General features: G+C 38.0%; 2 protein-coding genes across 11 annotated transcripts in view; both read right to left on the bottom strand.

Annotated features, from left to right (window-relative positions):
* LOC126851460 (serine/threonine-protein kinase tousled-like 2) overlaps positions 1-11,774 on the bottom strand; it is a 43,219-nt gene extending 31,445 nt beyond the window's left edge. The window contains exons 1-3 of one of the 10 annotated variants that reach the window (XM_050595472.1): positions 11,589-11,774; positions 7,992-8,376; positions 3,474-3,559 (exon numbers count right to left, since the gene is read on the bottom strand). In XM_050595472.1, the coding sequence (XP_050451429.1) occupies positions 3,474-3,559; positions 7,992-8,022 (117 nt within the window). In that variant the 5' untranslated portion in view covers positions 8,023-8,376; positions 11,589-11,774. The other 9 variants (XM_050595470.1, XM_050595467.1, XM_050595477.1 and 6 more) reach the window with 9 other exon arrangements.
* A 3,433-nt stretch (positions 11,775-15,207) lies between these two features.
* LOC126851466 (late secretory pathway protein AVL9 homolog) lies at positions 15,208-18,619 on the bottom strand. The gene is made up of 9 exons (XM_050595491.1): positions 18,398-18,619; positions 18,108-18,305; positions 17,781-18,009; positions 17,518-17,707; positions 16,917-17,448; positions 16,694-16,828; positions 16,229-16,617; positions 16,014-16,102; positions 15,208-15,669 (listed from the first exon to the last, which is right to left on the bottom strand). Exons 1-9 carry the CDS (start codon positions 18,464-18,466, stop codon positions 15,461-15,463), a joined length of 2,040 nt encoding a protein of 679 aa, XP_050451448.1. The 5' UTR covers positions 18,467-18,619; the 3' UTR covers positions 15,208-15,460.
* Positions 18,620-18,864: the final 245 nt, after the last annotated feature.

The following is an 18,864-nucleotide window of genomic DNA, read 5'->3' as shown; positions in this document are numbered from 1 at the left end:
CTAATGAAAGACAAAAAGAAAAAGAGAGAATCGTGACGTCATCAACTATGTATAAGAGTACCCTTAAATGGCTCTCACCTTCCTTGAATAAAATTCAGCGTCGTGAATAAGATCAAAATAGAAAAGAAGAAAAAATCAATCGCAGACAAAATTTTTGTCATATACAAAACGCGGTCGAAAAAGAAACGAATGCGATAGATAAACACGATCGGTAATACGACGATACTGATAAAGCGAGAGACAAAGAGAAAGAGAATATCGGCCGTAACGTCGTCAACCATGTGAGAGCACCCTTAAGCGCGCCCTCCTCTATCCCTCCCTTCCCTCTACCCCGCCGTCCTACGGCGCGCGAGAGCGCGTCGGACTCGCGCACTTGACTGCCGTGCTCTAAGTGAGAGCGCCACGTGACGTCGTCGTCGCTCTCGACCCCAGCCGCTGTGCTTCCGATAGCACGCGGGCCGATTGCACGGTGCGCCGCGATTGGCCACACCTTTTCGTGTCAGCCGCGCCGCTTCGGATGCGATGTAACGATAATAACGACGAGCAGCAGCTCTCGGCGGCTCGGAGGACGAGCCGGAACGGATGACACGACGACGTGGTCGTGACGGATGCATGCGTTATCCACTAGGCGTGCGGATCTTACGAGTGCGAGTGACCCGGCAACGTCGCTGATCGGATGTATACGGGGTGTCGTGTGCGCGCGCGCGGACCTATCCGCTTTTACTTCTCTTGCCCTTGTTCGACGAGTCCGAGATTCTTCTTCTACTTTTCACGCGCCTTTAGAGACCCGATAATATAGACGTCGTGACGCGTCTACGCGCGAATGCTTCGCTAAAACTACGTGTATTCTGCTAAAGTAGTTGTCGATACCACTTGATTTCTCATTTTTAGGACACTAAGTATTATTGAAATCCCCCGCTCCTATGCTAATATATCAATCTAATTTAGAAATCCGAATATATATAAGAGCCAATCACGATTGTCGCTTGGCGTTCCAAATATGGAGATGCACGGGACAAAACTGCTGTACTACCGCGTATTTAATAATACCGCTAGAGCGTACACAGATAATGATATTCACTCGTCGATACTCTTTGTCGACGTTACGTCATCGTGTGACGCTAATACTTAACGTCTGAATAAATGCAAGCGCGATCGATATAGATGGATCGTTGTGAATATTACATTATTCGCGGAGCAAGTTTCTACACCGAGCACGTAATATATCCTCTCTGCAGGATATTTTTCCGAGCAGTTTCGAAGAAGTAATTTCGAACGAGCAAGAGCTCTAGACGACTCGAAACGGTTTCCTTTAATCCTACCGTTTTAAATCAATACAAGATTACGATTATTGTACATGAGACGAATTCCCTCTCTCCGTTTATATTACAGCTTGTACATTCGGCACACTCTGTATATATCGCGATGTCGTAATTTGCCGAAAATAGAGTCGACGTGTATACAAATGAGTCGTTTTCTCCGAGAGAAAAGAACTAATGTGTGATTTGATCGATTCGTCGCGCGCAAAGATTTTATTGTTATAAATTAGTTTCGACTGTAGTGATGTTTAAATTCAACATAATCTCAGCATATATGTTGCGTAAAATAATACGTGATATCTTTATTAATGTAAATATTGTATCAATGTAAGAAAAATTAATACGAATAAAAACATCGGTATCGATATAAAAATTCTTTTATTCGAACAAGTGGACTTTTGGATTTTTCAATCATTCATTTTTCGACATTGCGCATAATTACTTTATAAAATTGTATAATTAAATAATTAAATATAAAGGAAAAATTATATACATGGCTGATGATAATCAAAACGAATAGTCGAAATATTCCAAAAGTACAAAATTCTTTGAATAAAAGAATTGTTTATCAATGTTAAAGTGTACGTTTTGACTCGTATCGATCTTATCAATCTATATTTACATTGCTTTTGAATCTGCGAGAGTTGCAAATTTTATTATTGTTCGGGGAACTAATTTTTAATCATTATTAAAACACTAAGCGCGCCATTTATGTTGTATATGTGTGTGTATAATTACATATTAATTACATATTGATTTTTTCAAAATCAATTAAAATAAAATTGCACACACATAATATTTGAACTGTCAAATGCCCATTGCTCGTGAAAGGCTTTTAGATTAATATTAAGTAACGCACCGCGATAATAGAGATAATCAATCAGCAGAAAAGAAGCAACAATACTTACGAGCATCAACGTAACTTGTCTTTTTAAGAGAGATAATATATGTGTAACGATACCAGTCCGCTCTACAGCAAATGAATATTTTTTTGCCGCATAAATTTGTTCATGAACAGTGAAAACATGTTACGATGTCATTGCATTCCTCTTTAAACAGAGAGAGAGAGAGAGAGAGAGAGAGGAGAAAAAAAAAGGAAAAAGACAAGAGCAATCACGTTGTGACGACGTGCGTGACAATTTAAACGCCGCGTTTTCATCATAAACATCGAGATAAGAGTCGATACATTGCCGGCCCCGCGAGCGCACGATAAAATGATAAAGTAGAAAATTTGCGGACAAAATCTAAAGCGCCTATGTGCGGCAACTACTGCACGATCACGTGCGTCAGCTAATTACTCGTTTCAACCGAGTTCCAAGTCGATAAGACGATAGAGAGTATGTCAATAGAATGAGCGATAATCCTACTAAACGAATGTGACTTGACGAACGATCTGTCATCGCGTAATATCATTTGTTTCAAATTGCAAAATACTTTCGATAAAAAAATCACGTGATAGAGAATATCCGGATCGCGAAATAGAGCATTCGGTGATAATCATCGCGAAAAAAATTATGAAAATTGAGAAAAAAAATGCGACGGGGAAACAGCTGATGGTAAAAAATTCGCGACAAAAACGTAAAAAACAAAGTCAACGATCAAAATAGGCGAAATATTAAGGATCGATAATGATCAAACACACGTTACAACGATAATCAGTAACAGCGATTTGCGCCAGAACAATAGCCTTTAGCGTAATGTGTCATTAAATTCATAAAAACCAATCGATCTATTTTCGAGCTCTTCAAACATCTAGATTAATCTAGAAAATTGATTGAATCAAAAGCGCGAGTAGACAAGCAAGTCCGTATTACATAATCGCTCGCATCTATAAATCTTGCAACTTTTTCACGCTTATTTTGCATATCGCGTTTTTTTTCAAGATGCTTGTTTCGCATAAAAATGTTTTGTATAAATACTGCATTAATGATAAAATACTATTTATCAGTGTGCGAATATATGTATATAAAGTAAGCAAATTATTCGATCCTCACCTTACACAACTTTTCGCGAACATCGCTATTTTGTAATATCGAATCTTTTCGCATTTGAAACCACGAGAAAGATGACGAAAAGAAAAAAAATATTTTTGTCCGGGGAGGATAAAAGAATAGAAGAGAGGGAAGAAACGCGTGCGCGCTATAGACAGCTCACCCTCGCTCCGAGAAAGCGGGCCTCCAATAACTCCTGCTTCCTTGGGTCCAGGGTGGCCTGAAAGTGCTCCATCTTGACGCCAGCGCCTGGAACAACAAGTCACAGCGAATTACACTCCGACCTTTTGCCCGTGGCGTCGGTGGAAAAACACGGAGGAATCTACCGATAAGAATTGCAGAATGATATATCCGAGATCTACGAGTGTCTAGATCGCATGCGAATGATGTGTCCGAGATCCTGATTGATTTGAAATCAATGCGATATTTGGAATAAAGAGGAATGCGAAGATGCGCATAAAGGACGAAAGAGGAAATCGAGAAAGAGATTAAGCCAGAGATTAATCGCGTGAAAAAAAGAAACGGAAGGAGAACTAGAGGAATATCGCGAAAGTTTTCCCCCAATATGCTTGGTGGCCGATATTAAATATCGGGTGGCACTATTATATACGCTCTGCAATCGCAGAAAGATATCGCGCTCGTTGCGTCTCCAATCGATCGTGATTTTCGCTATTGTCATCTCCGCGGGGGCACACGAGATTGGAGAAGGAAAAAAAGAAGACTACATGGTGAGAATCTCTCGGAAAGGAATGCCTTAATCACGGTCGTATTTTTTTTTTTTTCTCCTCTTCGGATTAAATTACGAAAGGAGATTATCTCTGTTGCGTATCCGAGCTGGGGGAATAAAATGCGGAGAGAGAGCGATATTAATTCCTTCGATATTCGATAATCGCGATTCGAATCCTCCTAAATGCTGCGGCATATCCGCGGATAGGGAATTATCTTCCGTCACCTTTTGGAACCATAATTATCCGCATTTCGACGCGCGGTATCGCTGGCATTCCCGACTACGGTGACAACTGGTATAAAGCTCACCGATGATTACCGTGCGCGCAATAAACTGGACACATCCCATGGCTCGTAAACGGCACAATCCGAGTGCTATAATTAGCGTTTGCGGAACCACGTTATGCTGGGCATTATCTATTTCGATCAAACGGATTGAATTTAACTTGCGCCGGTTCTCTCCGCGAATAAACCATTGTATGATCTGGAGTCTCTGTCTCGTAAAAATAGTCGAATAAAGGCGCAAGTTAAATGACATATAATTCGCGTTTAAAATAAATTACGTAGATTCATCTCGCGTATATCCTTTCCCTTTATTCGCGTTATAAATAAAATTATCTGAAAAGAAATTTCTTCATTAGGAAACTTAATAAACCCTTTATATCACTTTTTTCGGAGTAGTTTCTTAGAAAAATAATTTAAAATAATCTGCTCAAGCTTGTGCGCTTTTTCATATTGGTCCAGTCAACGATTTATTATTTACGACTAGAATTTTTAGCAATAAATAATAAATTTTTTTAAGAAATAGTGAATATATTACGAGATGCGATGTAGAAGAAAAAAAAAAACGCGGTGCGTTTATAAATTTTAATCAGTCTTGTTTTTACTGCATTCCTTCATCCTGTTATCAACGCGAACACGACTCAACGGAGTCGCTCTGCTCCGCCATTACTTTCGAGAATCACTGCAATCCGTTAAAGACATTATACACGTTCACGACGCGTGACCGGCCGTTGCGCGTTACAAACGTTCTTTTATACACCGATGTTTATCGATCTTTCCGTTTCTGCGGATGGGATGCGCGATAATATTCGCGCTCGGACAGATTGAGAAAGTGAGACGAGAAAATTCGTCGTCCTCGCGGCAGATGACGAATTAAAGTCTCAGACTCGAGGATCGCGCGAAAACGATGCAACGAGGCTGCTTAATAAATTCGAGCGAGTGAACGCACGCGCGAATGTAGTAGCGCAGTCATTGAACTCGTCGTTGGCTACAATTTTCATGTAAAACGAGGGCAAGGCTATTTTATTCGTAATGTGCCTGAGATAGAGGCGAATGGACTCGCCGTAAGAACATAGATGCGGTTCGTCGAGGCGCGAGTTTAATTGTGCAACTCTCAAAACAATGCACATTTTACGACATAACGTGTAACGGCCGCGCGCGATGCTTCAGATAGGAGAGATACTCGGATCTCATCGCGAGAAAATTTATCCCGAAATTTTAATCGCTGTCAATTTGACATTGTATGCGTGAGAGCCCTTTTTAATCGATCCAAAGATTTTGATCCGTGATTTATTAACGGGAAAGAATGTGTTCCTTTTTCTTTCTTCTTTTTTTTTTTGTTTTTTAACTCTTACGCCGATGTTACGTCGGAGAAGTGTCACGACGGGCACAACAGCTGGAATTTCATTCGTTCTACAAAAGGCGCGGAGAAAGCGAGGCGCGCTAGCAACAATGTGAGACGCGCGCGTTGCTCAGGATATTTCGCGGGCGGGATCTATACACAAACATCGGAGAATTACATTGCAGATGCGCGCGCGCTCGCGTCCATTGCATCTGGGTAGCTTCTGAAAAAGTGTGTCATCGAATACTTGCATCTTCGTCAGCGAGACGCTGCTATCGAGAAAAACATCCACATTTCGCGCGGTATATTGGACTTATAAGTAGCGATGGGATTAAGTATCTCGTGATACAAGTTCGAATTTTGTTTGCATGATTTTGAACTCTGATTACTTCAGAAAAAAAAAAACAGTGCTTTTAATAAGACTCGTACCTAGACAAGATAGGTTCAAACCCTTTACGAGTACCTCGAAAAATAAAAGCAGTAGACAAACCTGGATAAACTATGTTTGAATCTTTTATTAGTATTTGTGTGTTATTTGTTTGGTTGTAAGCATAGATGGAATGGGAAATATGTATATATACGTAGCAAATATTATAAATATATTTAACCATAGAGTTCGAGTACTACTTATAAAAGATTCGATTTTTCACGATAGTTAATATTTATAAATATATTTTGAATCTTGCAGAAAGTCTAAAATTCGAATACTATTCTAGTAATCTTCGATTACTTCACAAATGCAATATATGAAAAATTAATTCTTGTGAGTATTAATCAAATCCTAGAAAATGAAATTTGATTATTGGATTCGATTCAGATTTTTAACTACATATTGAACTTAATCCCATACCCGCTTATAAGCTATAACGCGATACCGAATGCGTTGCCAGGAGGGAGCGTCTTTATCGTTGCTTTTATCGTGACTAGCAGTATTTATATAGAGATGACTAATTAGAATTGTTACATTTACAAAAGCGTCGCGTAAAACGCGAAAAAATATCGCGATCAATGAGCGTGCAGTTTTTACGCAGTGTACGAAATGCAAAAATAAAACTTGTTGCGTAATAATTTCCGTTTTCTTATAAGCTCTTGTAGAAAAAAAATCTCCAAGTAATTCGTTTCTGTAATATTGAACTCCTTCTTCAGCATCGATACCTTATTTTTCGTCGCGATAAAACCGAAAGCATTAATCAATCGCATCAATTGTTTAACGTAATATCGGAAAGAGAGTTCAGAGAGTTTTCGCGAGATTTATTGATTTAATAGGACTCTTATTCCGCATAAAATTTCTTCTCAAAACTTTGCGACACAAAATAAAATAACATACTTGTAACAAACTCATCGAGTCATGGATATTGTAATCTTATAACAAACTTATATTTATTGTATATATAAAGCAACGTGGTTAGCTAATGTAGGAGAGCTACAACTGAGACCTTCAATAATATATCTCAGTGAATGAAGATCGGTATAATTCGTGTACAAAACCTACTAAACTGTTTTAGGGCGAACGAAACATACATACAAAGCTGATGAAAACAAGAAATTTTTGGAGATAATCTTTTTCATGATCCATATAAAATTATTTATAAAAAACGCCTCGTGTGTATGTATGTCGTTTAACCTTCATAACAAAATATTTCAAAATTATTTTCTTTCCTCGTATTTATACGAACGAGAAATATTCTCAAGGCTATTCACGCGCATTTTCACGCAAGATGGATAAAAAGTTAGTAGAATATATACAATGATTTAATTCCGCAGAAAATAAGTTTTTGCTGCAAAGTTTCAGCATTAACATCTCATAAATGTAATAGAACGATCGACTGACGTATGTCACCTGATTTATTCTTATGTTACTTTAATCGTATATATATATATATATATATATATATATATATATATATATATATATAGTAAGACCAAAATAATATCCGTATTTTCATATACCGGGTGTCCCGAGACGCCCAAGATCCGCGAGTATCGATTTGAGCGTGACGTCTCTTACTTTGGATCGTTCGGATTGACTATCCATAGCTCTCAACGTTATCTTTTCCTTTTTCCATTAATTTTGGCGGCGGAGAAAGATTAATGAATGAGTATCGAGCGCGTGATTAATTACATCGCAAAAAATCTTCTACAAATTTAGACACTTTTTTGTCTGAATTTTCAGATCTGGATATATTAAAGTAAATTTTCAACAATCTGCCTTGATTATCGGAGTCGTTTTTCTGAAAGTTGAGGAAAGTGTATCTGAAAATTCATACAATTTGTCTGCAAAAAAAGTTACGGTCAGCTTGCTTACATGTATACGATTCGTGTGACACTTACCACCACCAGAGTTCCAGCAATTATCAGTCATCCCTGTTTATCCATCTGCAAAGTTGGCACTACATTATAATCACACTGATCCAACTCGCTCGAATGTCTCGCGACGCGGTGGTCCTTGACGGCGACGTTACGCACACCGGATACACTTTTCATGAGCCCTAGAGTGCCGCCCGACAAAACTCTCAGCTCCGCCGCATCGCTTTACACCAATGAGAGCACCTGTCTCATTATTGATCTCACACTACACACTCTCTCTCGATCGCGATGTACCGGGTGGTTCGCAAGCACCGCGCGAGTATCCGTGAATTTTTCGCACTTCCCCGACTTCCGGGGCTTCGAGAGTCCTCCTCCTCCTCTTCCTCGCCTCGTGCCTCGTGGATCTTCTCTGTAATGACGAGATCACGCGCGTCTATAGAACCGTCGAGAGCGTTTAACCTACTTCTTTAAATCATATGTCTGTTTAATTTGTATGCTCGCTAATGGAGTTTGAGCAACCTCCATCGAACGGTTATCGAACGTCTCTCCTTAGGATTCATCTCGGATTCCTCTCGTTTTAAGAGAGAAAAAAAAATACATGTTTTTTTATAATATAATATATTATACCTCGTAAAAGTCAAAAGTGAATTGACTGGCCGAAACGAATCAATCGAGTCTTAAATTTAATCACGTCACGTAAGCATTGTTTACTCGAATCCATTACAATGGACGCGATTCGAGTAACGACCGACGTATGAGAATACATGAATACACGATTACAAGGCACAATGAAACCTGGGAGAGAAAATGATCAACATGCATCGATGCACACGCCAGCTTCGCGTCTTCGAGAATCTTTATCCACGTCTAGATTCAAATATTACGCGCGTCAATTTCTCTCGGGAATAATTTCTCCTTTTGCTCGTCCGGCGTAATATATCGGAAGGAAAGCCGCGATGGGAAAACTAATGCCCCCACTGATGTGTAAGTGTACCAGGGTACAGCAAACGCGCATAATGGCGGCATGATGAATCAGGAATCCGTCTCTCTCGAATGGGAGCGCAAAATTCGAACCTTGAAAAATATATTATATAAAGATGCATAAAAAAAACGTGCATTTTTAATGCATACTCGTTAATGCATACTCAATTAGATTTGACAACAAAAAGTTGTCAACCAATTTGACAACAAAAAATTGTCAGTAAATAACTGCGAATAATATACGATGTACTTTTGATATTTTGTTTACCGACATTGAAACTTTTTCTCTTTTCCTCCAAAATACGAACTTCGTGCATCTGTTTCGTTAGAATAGAAGAAGTGCAGAGGAGGACGCGACACTCTGTTAGTCAGTAGTTGGCGATTATCCGAGTGAATCCTAAGGAGAGTCGCCGAGATGAGGTTATAATCTGACATAAACCAAAGACGCCGGAGCTCGAGGTCTTCACGGATTTAAACCCGAATTGCACGACGACTAGCAATACATGATTATTTAACGGATTCGAGTTAAATCGTATATTAAGGAGATAATAAAGAAATATAAAATAGAGATGTTTTATAAATAAATGAGAATTTAAATACTAAAGAACGGCATTTCTCACTCTTTATAATAATCGAGATCTATTTTCTTCATCTATTTCAATATATTATAGTTGAAGATTTATGTATCGTATATTCGAAATTGTTAACAACCGATGATCGTGAGAAGGAATAAGCCGCGGTATCTTACTGCAGATTTGACAATGTCGTATCTCATTTTCTTACAGTTCGTCGCGAACCCCTGGCCCTTATTGGCCCTGATATCGGTGTCGACAAAATTACAGCGCAACAATACCGACCGCGTAGGTGCCGCTTTAGTCAAAGAGAGCAAATTGATCGAGAGACAAGCGAGCGTACACAGTTGGCATAACCGGCCGTTTAATCCGCCGATCGATCCGATCCTCGAATCGGCGATACGTACGTACGTATATAAAACCGTCCTGCGATTCGGGGTCCCCGCCGATCCGAGAATTATCGGCCGCGATTGGCTCGCGTGTATCCACGCGACTTTTGTAGCAACACGCTCGAAAAACTCGGTTCAGTAGACGCGCGTGAGAGAGCCAACAAAACGCGAAGGCGACGACGACAAGGCGATGGCTCGGATCGCCGAGGCTCTCCTCGTCCTTCTCTTCCTCCTCCTAGCCCCTCCCTCCCACCCTCCCGGCCGCCTCCCAGTCTCCTCGCGACGTCCAGCCAGAGACTTGGAGGTTACACACGACGGAGTAATCGATTCATTCGCTGACAACGCACTCCTCGAGATCGTAGGAACAGACGATGTCTCGACGCGACTCACTTCTTTTTTTTTTTTTCTTTCCTTCCTCCTCGTTCTCCTTTTTTATTCCCTTCCTTCCTTCTCGCCTCCTTCTTGTCACGCACGCGAAAACGACGCGATTACGAACAAACGAATGCGCGGTAATAAGGGATCGCCTCTCCGTGTTCGTTTCACCTTCGCACCGCTTCCGTTTTCTTCCCCCGCACGCGGTATGTCTCTTTCTCCGTCTTCCGCTCTGGTTCGCTTCACCCCGTCGTCCCTCTGCCGATCTTTCTCTCTCTCTCTCTCTCGCTCGCAGGCGCGAACGAGCGCGCACTTCCTAATACGTTCCTCTCGTCCCGTCGCGCACACGAGTGACTGTTTTTTCCGTTCGCCCTCACGAGCGAAAACTGGTTGAAGCGGCGACACGCGCTCGTGAAATTTCGTGACTCCGCCGAACAGCACGCGCCGTTCACCGCATCTCTCGTTGCATGATGGACGCGTATATAATTCTCTTCATCTCACTCTCTCTCTCTTTCACTACACCTCTCCGTCTATCAATCGGTCTCTTACGATCTCTCGCTCCCTTTGGCCTTCTCTCTCACGACATAGCGCACTCCGTTTATCGGAAGAAAGAAGGAGAAAAACCTCATCTGGAAGATGGCCGCCGCCCGCCAGTCACCGATTTATCCCTCTCTCGCATGGCGCACTCTTTCGCGACGAGAGCGACCGCGAGCCACCCGGGTAGACCGCGGCTCTCGCACCGCGTTCACGATGTCACTCGATCGTCAGCTGCGACACTAACGATAAGAGAAGGCGAAAACGATTAGGACGACGACGACGACGACGACGGTCACGGCACGGAACAGGACACGGCCGTAAACGGCGACTATGACTACACGACTACGACGACAACATGAGAACGATGACACTAGAGCGAGAAGACAAGCCTAGATGCCGGTACGCGCGCGTCGGTCGGCCGCACTCTCGCCCGACAGTACTCGTACTAAAAAGCTCACCTCGTAGGAATCGTAACGCACTCTCCTTTCAGCGTACACAGAAGGAGCAACACACACACACACGCACGCACACACACAGAGGGGCACTCGCGACACACACGCGAGAGCGCGCGCGCGCGGCCTCGTACGTGTTACACACTGCACCGCGCGGCGCCGAACGGTGCGGTTGCGGTGCGGCGCGATTCCGCGGCGACACGCGCGCGCCGAGATACACGGGACTTTAAAAAAAAAAAGAGGCGACGCGTCTCTCTCGCTTTACACAAATATATATGTGTATGTCTCTCTCTTTCTCTCTATCTCTGTCTCGCTCACCTCGGATCGCGATCGAATTGCGAGTCCGCGCGAAGGAGAAACGCGCGGCCGTGCTTTCCGTCAATGTTTTTCCACTGCACTCGCGACGCGAAAATTAACGGCAACCTTAAGCGACAACGATAACAGTGACGTAGCCAGTCACACACCATGGCGTTCCGCTCCGCGCGGCCTCCTCTCCTCTGTCTCGCTCCCGCAAGCCGAGCAGCACCTTACGGCGCTTCGGCTATTATCGGTGAGCTACGATGTTTATTCGGCGGCGCATCGGCCGACCAGTCACGGCTCGCGGCGAGATCATCCCCGGTTCTCGCTTTCGTTTCCCTACTAGCTGCCGTACCGTACCGTCCCGCGTCCGCCATCCCCTTCCCCTCCCGCGTCGAACAACGAGATTTTATTAAGGGTGCGTTCACAGCCGCCGCACCGGGCGACAAATGAGTGATTCGAAGAGATAAAATTCGTATATTGAATAATTGTAAATTGTAAATTAATTATTTTAATTAAATTATATTATATTAAATAATTTATAAAATATAATTTAATTATATTATAAATTATATTTTTATTATAATATTGAAACTGACACTTACATAATTAATTTAAAGTAATCAATTAATTAAAATAATTAATTTAAAATAAATTAATATATTCATATCATCATTATAGATATTAATTTAAAAAGTTTAATAAAATAAGAATTATTTCTCTTCAAATTATTTATTTATTCCCGTATGTGCTGGTGTGAATATTTTTTACGTAAATATTATATGCGCGCAAAATTTATAAAAACGTGTTATATCTCAATGCAAATAAATTATTGATATTTGAAAGTCATGTGACATTTCGATATAAGAGATCCTAATAAATACAACACATAATAATTAATAATCCATATCTACATATTAAGAACTACGTGACACATTCACAATTGGATATATTGTTTCTGCTTGATATTTTGACAAAAATGACGGTATTATAGTTATACAATACAGTACAATACAGTATAAGTAAGACGTTCCTCATCACGATACTTTGTCTCTTTACATCTTCATAAGCTGTACAAAAAGTATGTTATAAATATAAAAAACATATTCAATTATCCAACAGGGAATTGGCCTTAAATAACTTTCTCTCGCGATAATGTAATATCTAAAGCTGGGCAAGAGCATCGCCGAATTATTTCATTTTTTTTTTTCAATAAGTTTCAAGAATTAAACAGCATTTACATTTTAATTGTATATAAAGTACATCTGAGCTGTAAAATATATTAGTAAGATTACCAGTCTTGTGACAACTAGTGGAAAAGAATGTTTTGTAATAAATAATACATATACATATATATATTTATATAACGTTCGTATTATGAATATAATCCTAAATCAAAACATCTATTATGTACATTTTTTTACATAAATTTTTTATAGACACAAATAATCGATGCGTGAAAGCAAAATTTATTATCAAACTGTAAATATATATTATTCAAAGAAAAATCTATTTTTAAAAAGAAAAAAATCTGAAAATTCATTATATAAAATTATTGAACATTTTTAATGCACTTTTTGTTGACTAGTGGCTTGGACATTGTTTCGCCTAAATTTTTATCACGCTATTTAAATTGCAAAAATACATTTCGTCCATTGATACTTTATCTAAAAATGTATACGTTCCACATTTGGCACACCATATTTATATAAATAAAGATCCTATCTTATAATATGTGTGAAATGTCGAGTTTTAAGGAAAAATTGATATAACACATACGAGTTGTAAATTATTAACAAATTAAGAGAGAGAAAAAGAGAATATATCACAAAAATACTTAAAATAACTTAAACGAAATGACAGTATGTGAACTGTTTATTCTGAAAAAAATATTTTAATTATGTCTTTCGACATGTATTTAAGTAAAATAAAATAGTCATTTTATGAGATTAGATATTTAATCACTTTCGAAATAAACAGCTCATATAATTGCTACATATCTCTTTTTATTAAATAATGGTTGAAAACAACATTTTACATAGATCAAAACTACGTACTTCCTTGTAATGATCATATAATTAATATATATTAAATTTGCAAAATTATATTTACGGAATTAAAAACATATACATATATATTTTCTAATTCTATAATTATATGTGTGTGTGTGTGTGTATGTATGTATATATATATATATATATATATATAATTTTTATATATATAATTTATTTATTTATTTATTTATAACGTATATTTATAACTTACAATTTTAACAAAAATTTTTATTTATCGCCAAATGTGGCCGTTTAACTTTGAAATTTATTCAACATAAAAATGGTGTAAAAATAGAGTTAAGTACCGAATATGCTTCAAAAAGAAGCGTAAATTAATAATATTATTATATGAATTATTACAAAGATTGTTTTTTTATCTCTACAAATATTATAACGAAGAAAAGAATTTCTTATCTTAATCGGATATATATATATATATATATATATATATATATATATATATATATATATATGTTATCATAACTGATATCATAACTACACTAGTAGCGCTATAAATGCTCTACACGTGCTCTAAGCTAATTAAAACGTAATTCTGTTACACGGCAGCTTTTTTTCTTTCAGGAAGATCATCCACGATCTTCGTAAGCTAACAATTCATTCCGATGAATACAAGATACAGAGTTAGTTTAACTATCCATTTCTGTTTGAATCTATTACTGCATCTAACGAATCATAGATATCATCATATCGTACACGGAACTAATATGGTGTAATCTCGACAATAAATGGAGGTAGCAATATTGTCAATAACAGGATTAGCCCTAGTGAAATGAATTATGGAACAATGTACAATATTTACGTTTATGTCGGATACTGGCTGTGTCCTAGTTCCGAACTTTCCATATCTTCTATATATAATCCACGCTATTCGCGATAATACAAAATACTGAAACCCTGTAAATGATTTGTTACAATCGATAATCTATGATTTGGCATATGTCAAATATATGCCATTCTTCTTCCGTGAGAAAATTTCACTATGTATTCTTATAGCAGGGTATTATATTATATTCTCCTTCTATCTGAGCAATAAATTAAATAATTTCGTTGAAATAATACGCGAAGCGTGCAAAACAAAAAGATCACTACAATAATAATCGAGATGTACGTATGTATATACTATTTTTTATGTACAAGGAATACAGGTACTTTTTAAGCGAGATTATTTCTATATATATAAACGCGAAACGATAATATATCCGTATACATGTAAATACACGATTGCTCTTGTCAAAAGCAGGCAAGATTTATTAAGATCGATTTATTCTATGAGAAAGAAAAAATGCTTTCTTTGTTACTTAATGAAGAATTAAAGTTAATTAAGAGATTTATATATGTATATATATTTATATAGCATTGCTTAATTATAGTATGCAATGTTGAAAAGTATTAATTAATAATAATTGATTGTATCATTTGTATAATAAAACTATATCACATATTTTAAAGACATATATAAATTATATGGAAATTATATACAGAGTATTTGGAGAAAATTACAAAAGCTTATACTCGAGCAAGATATTTTAGTTTGTAATTTTCCCACACAGCAATTTGCAGATCTACAAAACCTCGCCCCATAAAGTTGCATATCACATTAATAAAGTCTATTGTACATACACGATTTTAGTCTTTCTTGCTTCTTGCTAAAACTGAGATCATTTAAAAAATCCGATCATTCAACAAGTATGTTTTACATGTGTCTCGCAAGAAACTCTTTGTTTCAGTTTTTTTACGTATCTTTACGTTATATATTATGCTTTTCACGGGTGCCCTTCGCATTTTTAGTTTCGGTTTTCATTGATTTATGTTTTTATATTAATCAAGATCTACGGCAATATCCGCATTATTGGTAGTAGAGACATTCATCTCCTCGTCTTCAATAGACTCTTTGTCCGTAGCATTGGACAGTGTATGATGGTTGTTTGTTGTTTGATTATCAATCTTTGCTTCATCGACCGGCTGAACTGTCGTTAGCGTGCTCCACCAGTTCGAGAATGCCCCCTTTGCTTGTGATAGCGCTCCCCCTTTGTAAATTGTTAGTTTTAAAGGTAATCTTGCGCACATGATTCTGGACGCATTAGATGTTAAAGCAAGATTAATTTAGACTCTAATATATTCACGATTGGAAAATTTCAATATAATAATTAAACAATACATAAAAAGTTCTACTTTTCATTATTTATATTACCTTTCTTTTTAAATAAATATTAATATATAATTTTCATCAGCGTATAAGATAAATATTTGGATATAAAAACATAACGTATATATATTTAAATGCTCTCTCTTTATCTATATATATATATATATATATATTATTTTTTATCCAACATATATTTAAGTGAATCAGTAAATTGTGCAACCTTACCTACAGCTTTCCCAGTGGTTGCCACTGCACGTCCAGTCGATGCCATTGCTTGATTCAACTTTCTGCCGCTTTCTGTGTTTTGCATCGTACTGAAACAGTATAATAAAATAGATTTTTATTTCCTTTACGACTGTCATAAATCAAATAAGTGAAGGATACAAAAAATTACGTATTAAACATTCTCATATTTCACATAGAAAAATTTTATTACTCACTGTGATAAGCGTAGTTTCATATCCTGCACTGATAACTGACCAGCAAAGGGGTGACCAGGTTCGATATTGAGTATCTCCGATTTGCTCGCGTTGCACCACGCCTTATAATTGTTTGTAGCGCGCCACGCGGACATGAATGTTGCGTTATAATGATCCGATTGACGGGTGTCTTGCTGCATAGAAGTACGCAGCATGCTCAACAGGTACACCCGAAACTGTGTTCGGATCCACTCGTCACCACCCTCCCATCCTACCCCGTCAAGAAAGATGTCCTTCCGAGGTTCAGCCACGTGCCTCACGATGTAATCGGCAAATCTCAAGTCCTCAGTAGTAAGATGCAGCTGTCGTCTAAGTTCGGGATCGGTTGCCTCTATTCGGGTATTTTCAATCTTTAGGTAACATAAAAATTACAAGTCAAATCGTTTATATTTAATTATGATTAAATTCAATATAACTCACACTTACTTCAACTAATACGTCAATGAGTTGCTTCTTTTGTTTAAACAACACATTTGTAGCACCCACTATATATCCTCTAACATTCACATCTCCCAAGAGATCCAAATAAGGTAAAGACAGATAGGGTAAGCAGAGATATCCCTATAACAAATACAGATTTTTGCACAATATGCAAACCTCATTCTAACAATAGATGCGATAGATAAAATAATGTAAAAAGCATCATTACCTTTGTGAATAGCTCCAAAGGCAGGCCGCACAATTCAGGATTAATATGCGCGATTTGCGTGATATTGTTCGTTAATCTCGCATCAGAGAGTGCATCGTTACTCGTGTCGCGAGGTAAACTATTATCTGTATCGCCCGTGTTCAGCGTGATTGTGTTTACACTGTGCACTCTGTGTACATTTTCATTCGTTTGTGGCGAGTATTTGGAGTTGCTCTCTTCTAAATAAGTTTCCGTGCATTCTTGCGCTGATTCGATTTCGATTACTTTCATATTTATATTTTCATTATTATTGTTATTTTTCTGCAGAGTTACATGTTGTAGCCCATCCAAGCACTTGCCCTCCATGGATTCGATGGTCTTGTTATCGTTGATGCACAATGAATTTCTATTACTATTGTCATTACATTGTTCATGGTTCGACTTAGATACATTGTCTTTGACAATACAGGTAGACGATAAGTTAGAATCGACATTATTTGTCGAAAATTCTTCTTCATCAAAAGTCGGTATTGGAGACATTGGTCTAGATGGTCTAAAGAGACAAAAAGAGGATTATTCATTGATCAATGTTAACAAAAGATTCTTTACTAAACTGTAATACCTGACACATGCCGCTTGTTGAAGACCATGCTCAATCATGCCAGGATAGAGTGACAATAGAGTCAATATTGTAGCGCACAATGGCTGTACAGGTGATTGATAAAAAACTATCCTTTTCTCAAGTAAGAGTAATTTAAATAAGAGCAATACTTTATGACGAAATTGTAGTATAAAATCTCTCGCAGACAAACCTGTAATGATTTGATATCATATGTAGTGTATTATATAACTTCATCCATCAAAAATTTGTTTACAGCTAATTACCAACAAAAATTTGCGGCGGAATCTGACTGTCACCACTCATACATGAATTAAGATGATGATAAGTATCCTCTAATAAAGACACTTTACTAAAATCCCCCTCGTCAAAATATGCGTGCGTTATTAGAGCCATTTTCACTTGAATGTGCCCATACAAAGGCAAAGTACTCAGTACGCATACTGATTTTTGAACAGTACCTCTTGTTATATCAGAAGTGCGATTTTTTAGTTTCTGTAAATGTAATAAAAAGGAAACAATTCATCTTGATATCTGTTAAAATTAAGATATATACAATTAGTTTTAGGTGCAAGATATATTATTTTATGTACCTCTACTGGTATTTGTCGAAAACACGAAATGCCATATATCGTGCGTTTTGGATCGTTGAGACTAGGTAAATGGAAATAAACTGTATCCTCATCGTAATTGTGAGAACCATCAGGTAGGGCGAGCGTAGGCAGGTATTTCCATCCTAAGGGGCACTCGTTAGGCGCGCCAGACACCAAAGGCGGAAACGAGTATTCTACCTGAAAAGTGACATTACGTTAGCATATGCAATATGTGATTTAAACGCACGGATGCAAAACGCACGCAGGTAGGTTAATTGACAGATTCTTACCTGACAGCCTTTTTTGTGATGAAATCCGACGACGATGACATGAAGAATCGGTCCGTTCGATTCCGCCATCCTTATGTCAGCTCCGGTCGAAAATAACGTCACGATACTTTCAAATCCCGGGTACTTCTTTCCACACAGATAATTTGCCGATCTCACATTTCAGAATCGCAAAAAATATCTCTCGACGGGCCGATGGAGCGGCGGACACGCGCGATTTGACATGCGCCGCGACGTATCATACATACATATATATATAGTGTGTATATATATATATATATATATCGTTATCGCATCGCGGTATGATTACCAACGTAAGCGACGCGTGAGCAGATTTGATATCATCTTTCTTTGTATCATCTGGTTCTGCTCTAAAGATATATACCGATTCAGAATTTCATCCAGTTTTTACTTTTATTTCTTTCAAAAGATCCATTTATATATATTTTTACTTAAGATTAACCCTTATA

This window comes from Cataglyphis hispanica, chromosome 8, assembly GCF_021464435.1.
Source record: "Cataglyphis hispanica isolate Lineage 1 chromosome 8, ULB_Chis1_1.0, whole genome shotgun sequence".
NCBI classification, from domain to species: Eukaryota; Metazoa; Arthropoda; class Insecta; order Hymenoptera; family Formicidae; genus Cataglyphis; species Cataglyphis hispanica.
Note: the sequence above shows the minus strand (reverse complement) of the source record. Positions and strands in the feature narration are given on the sequence as shown.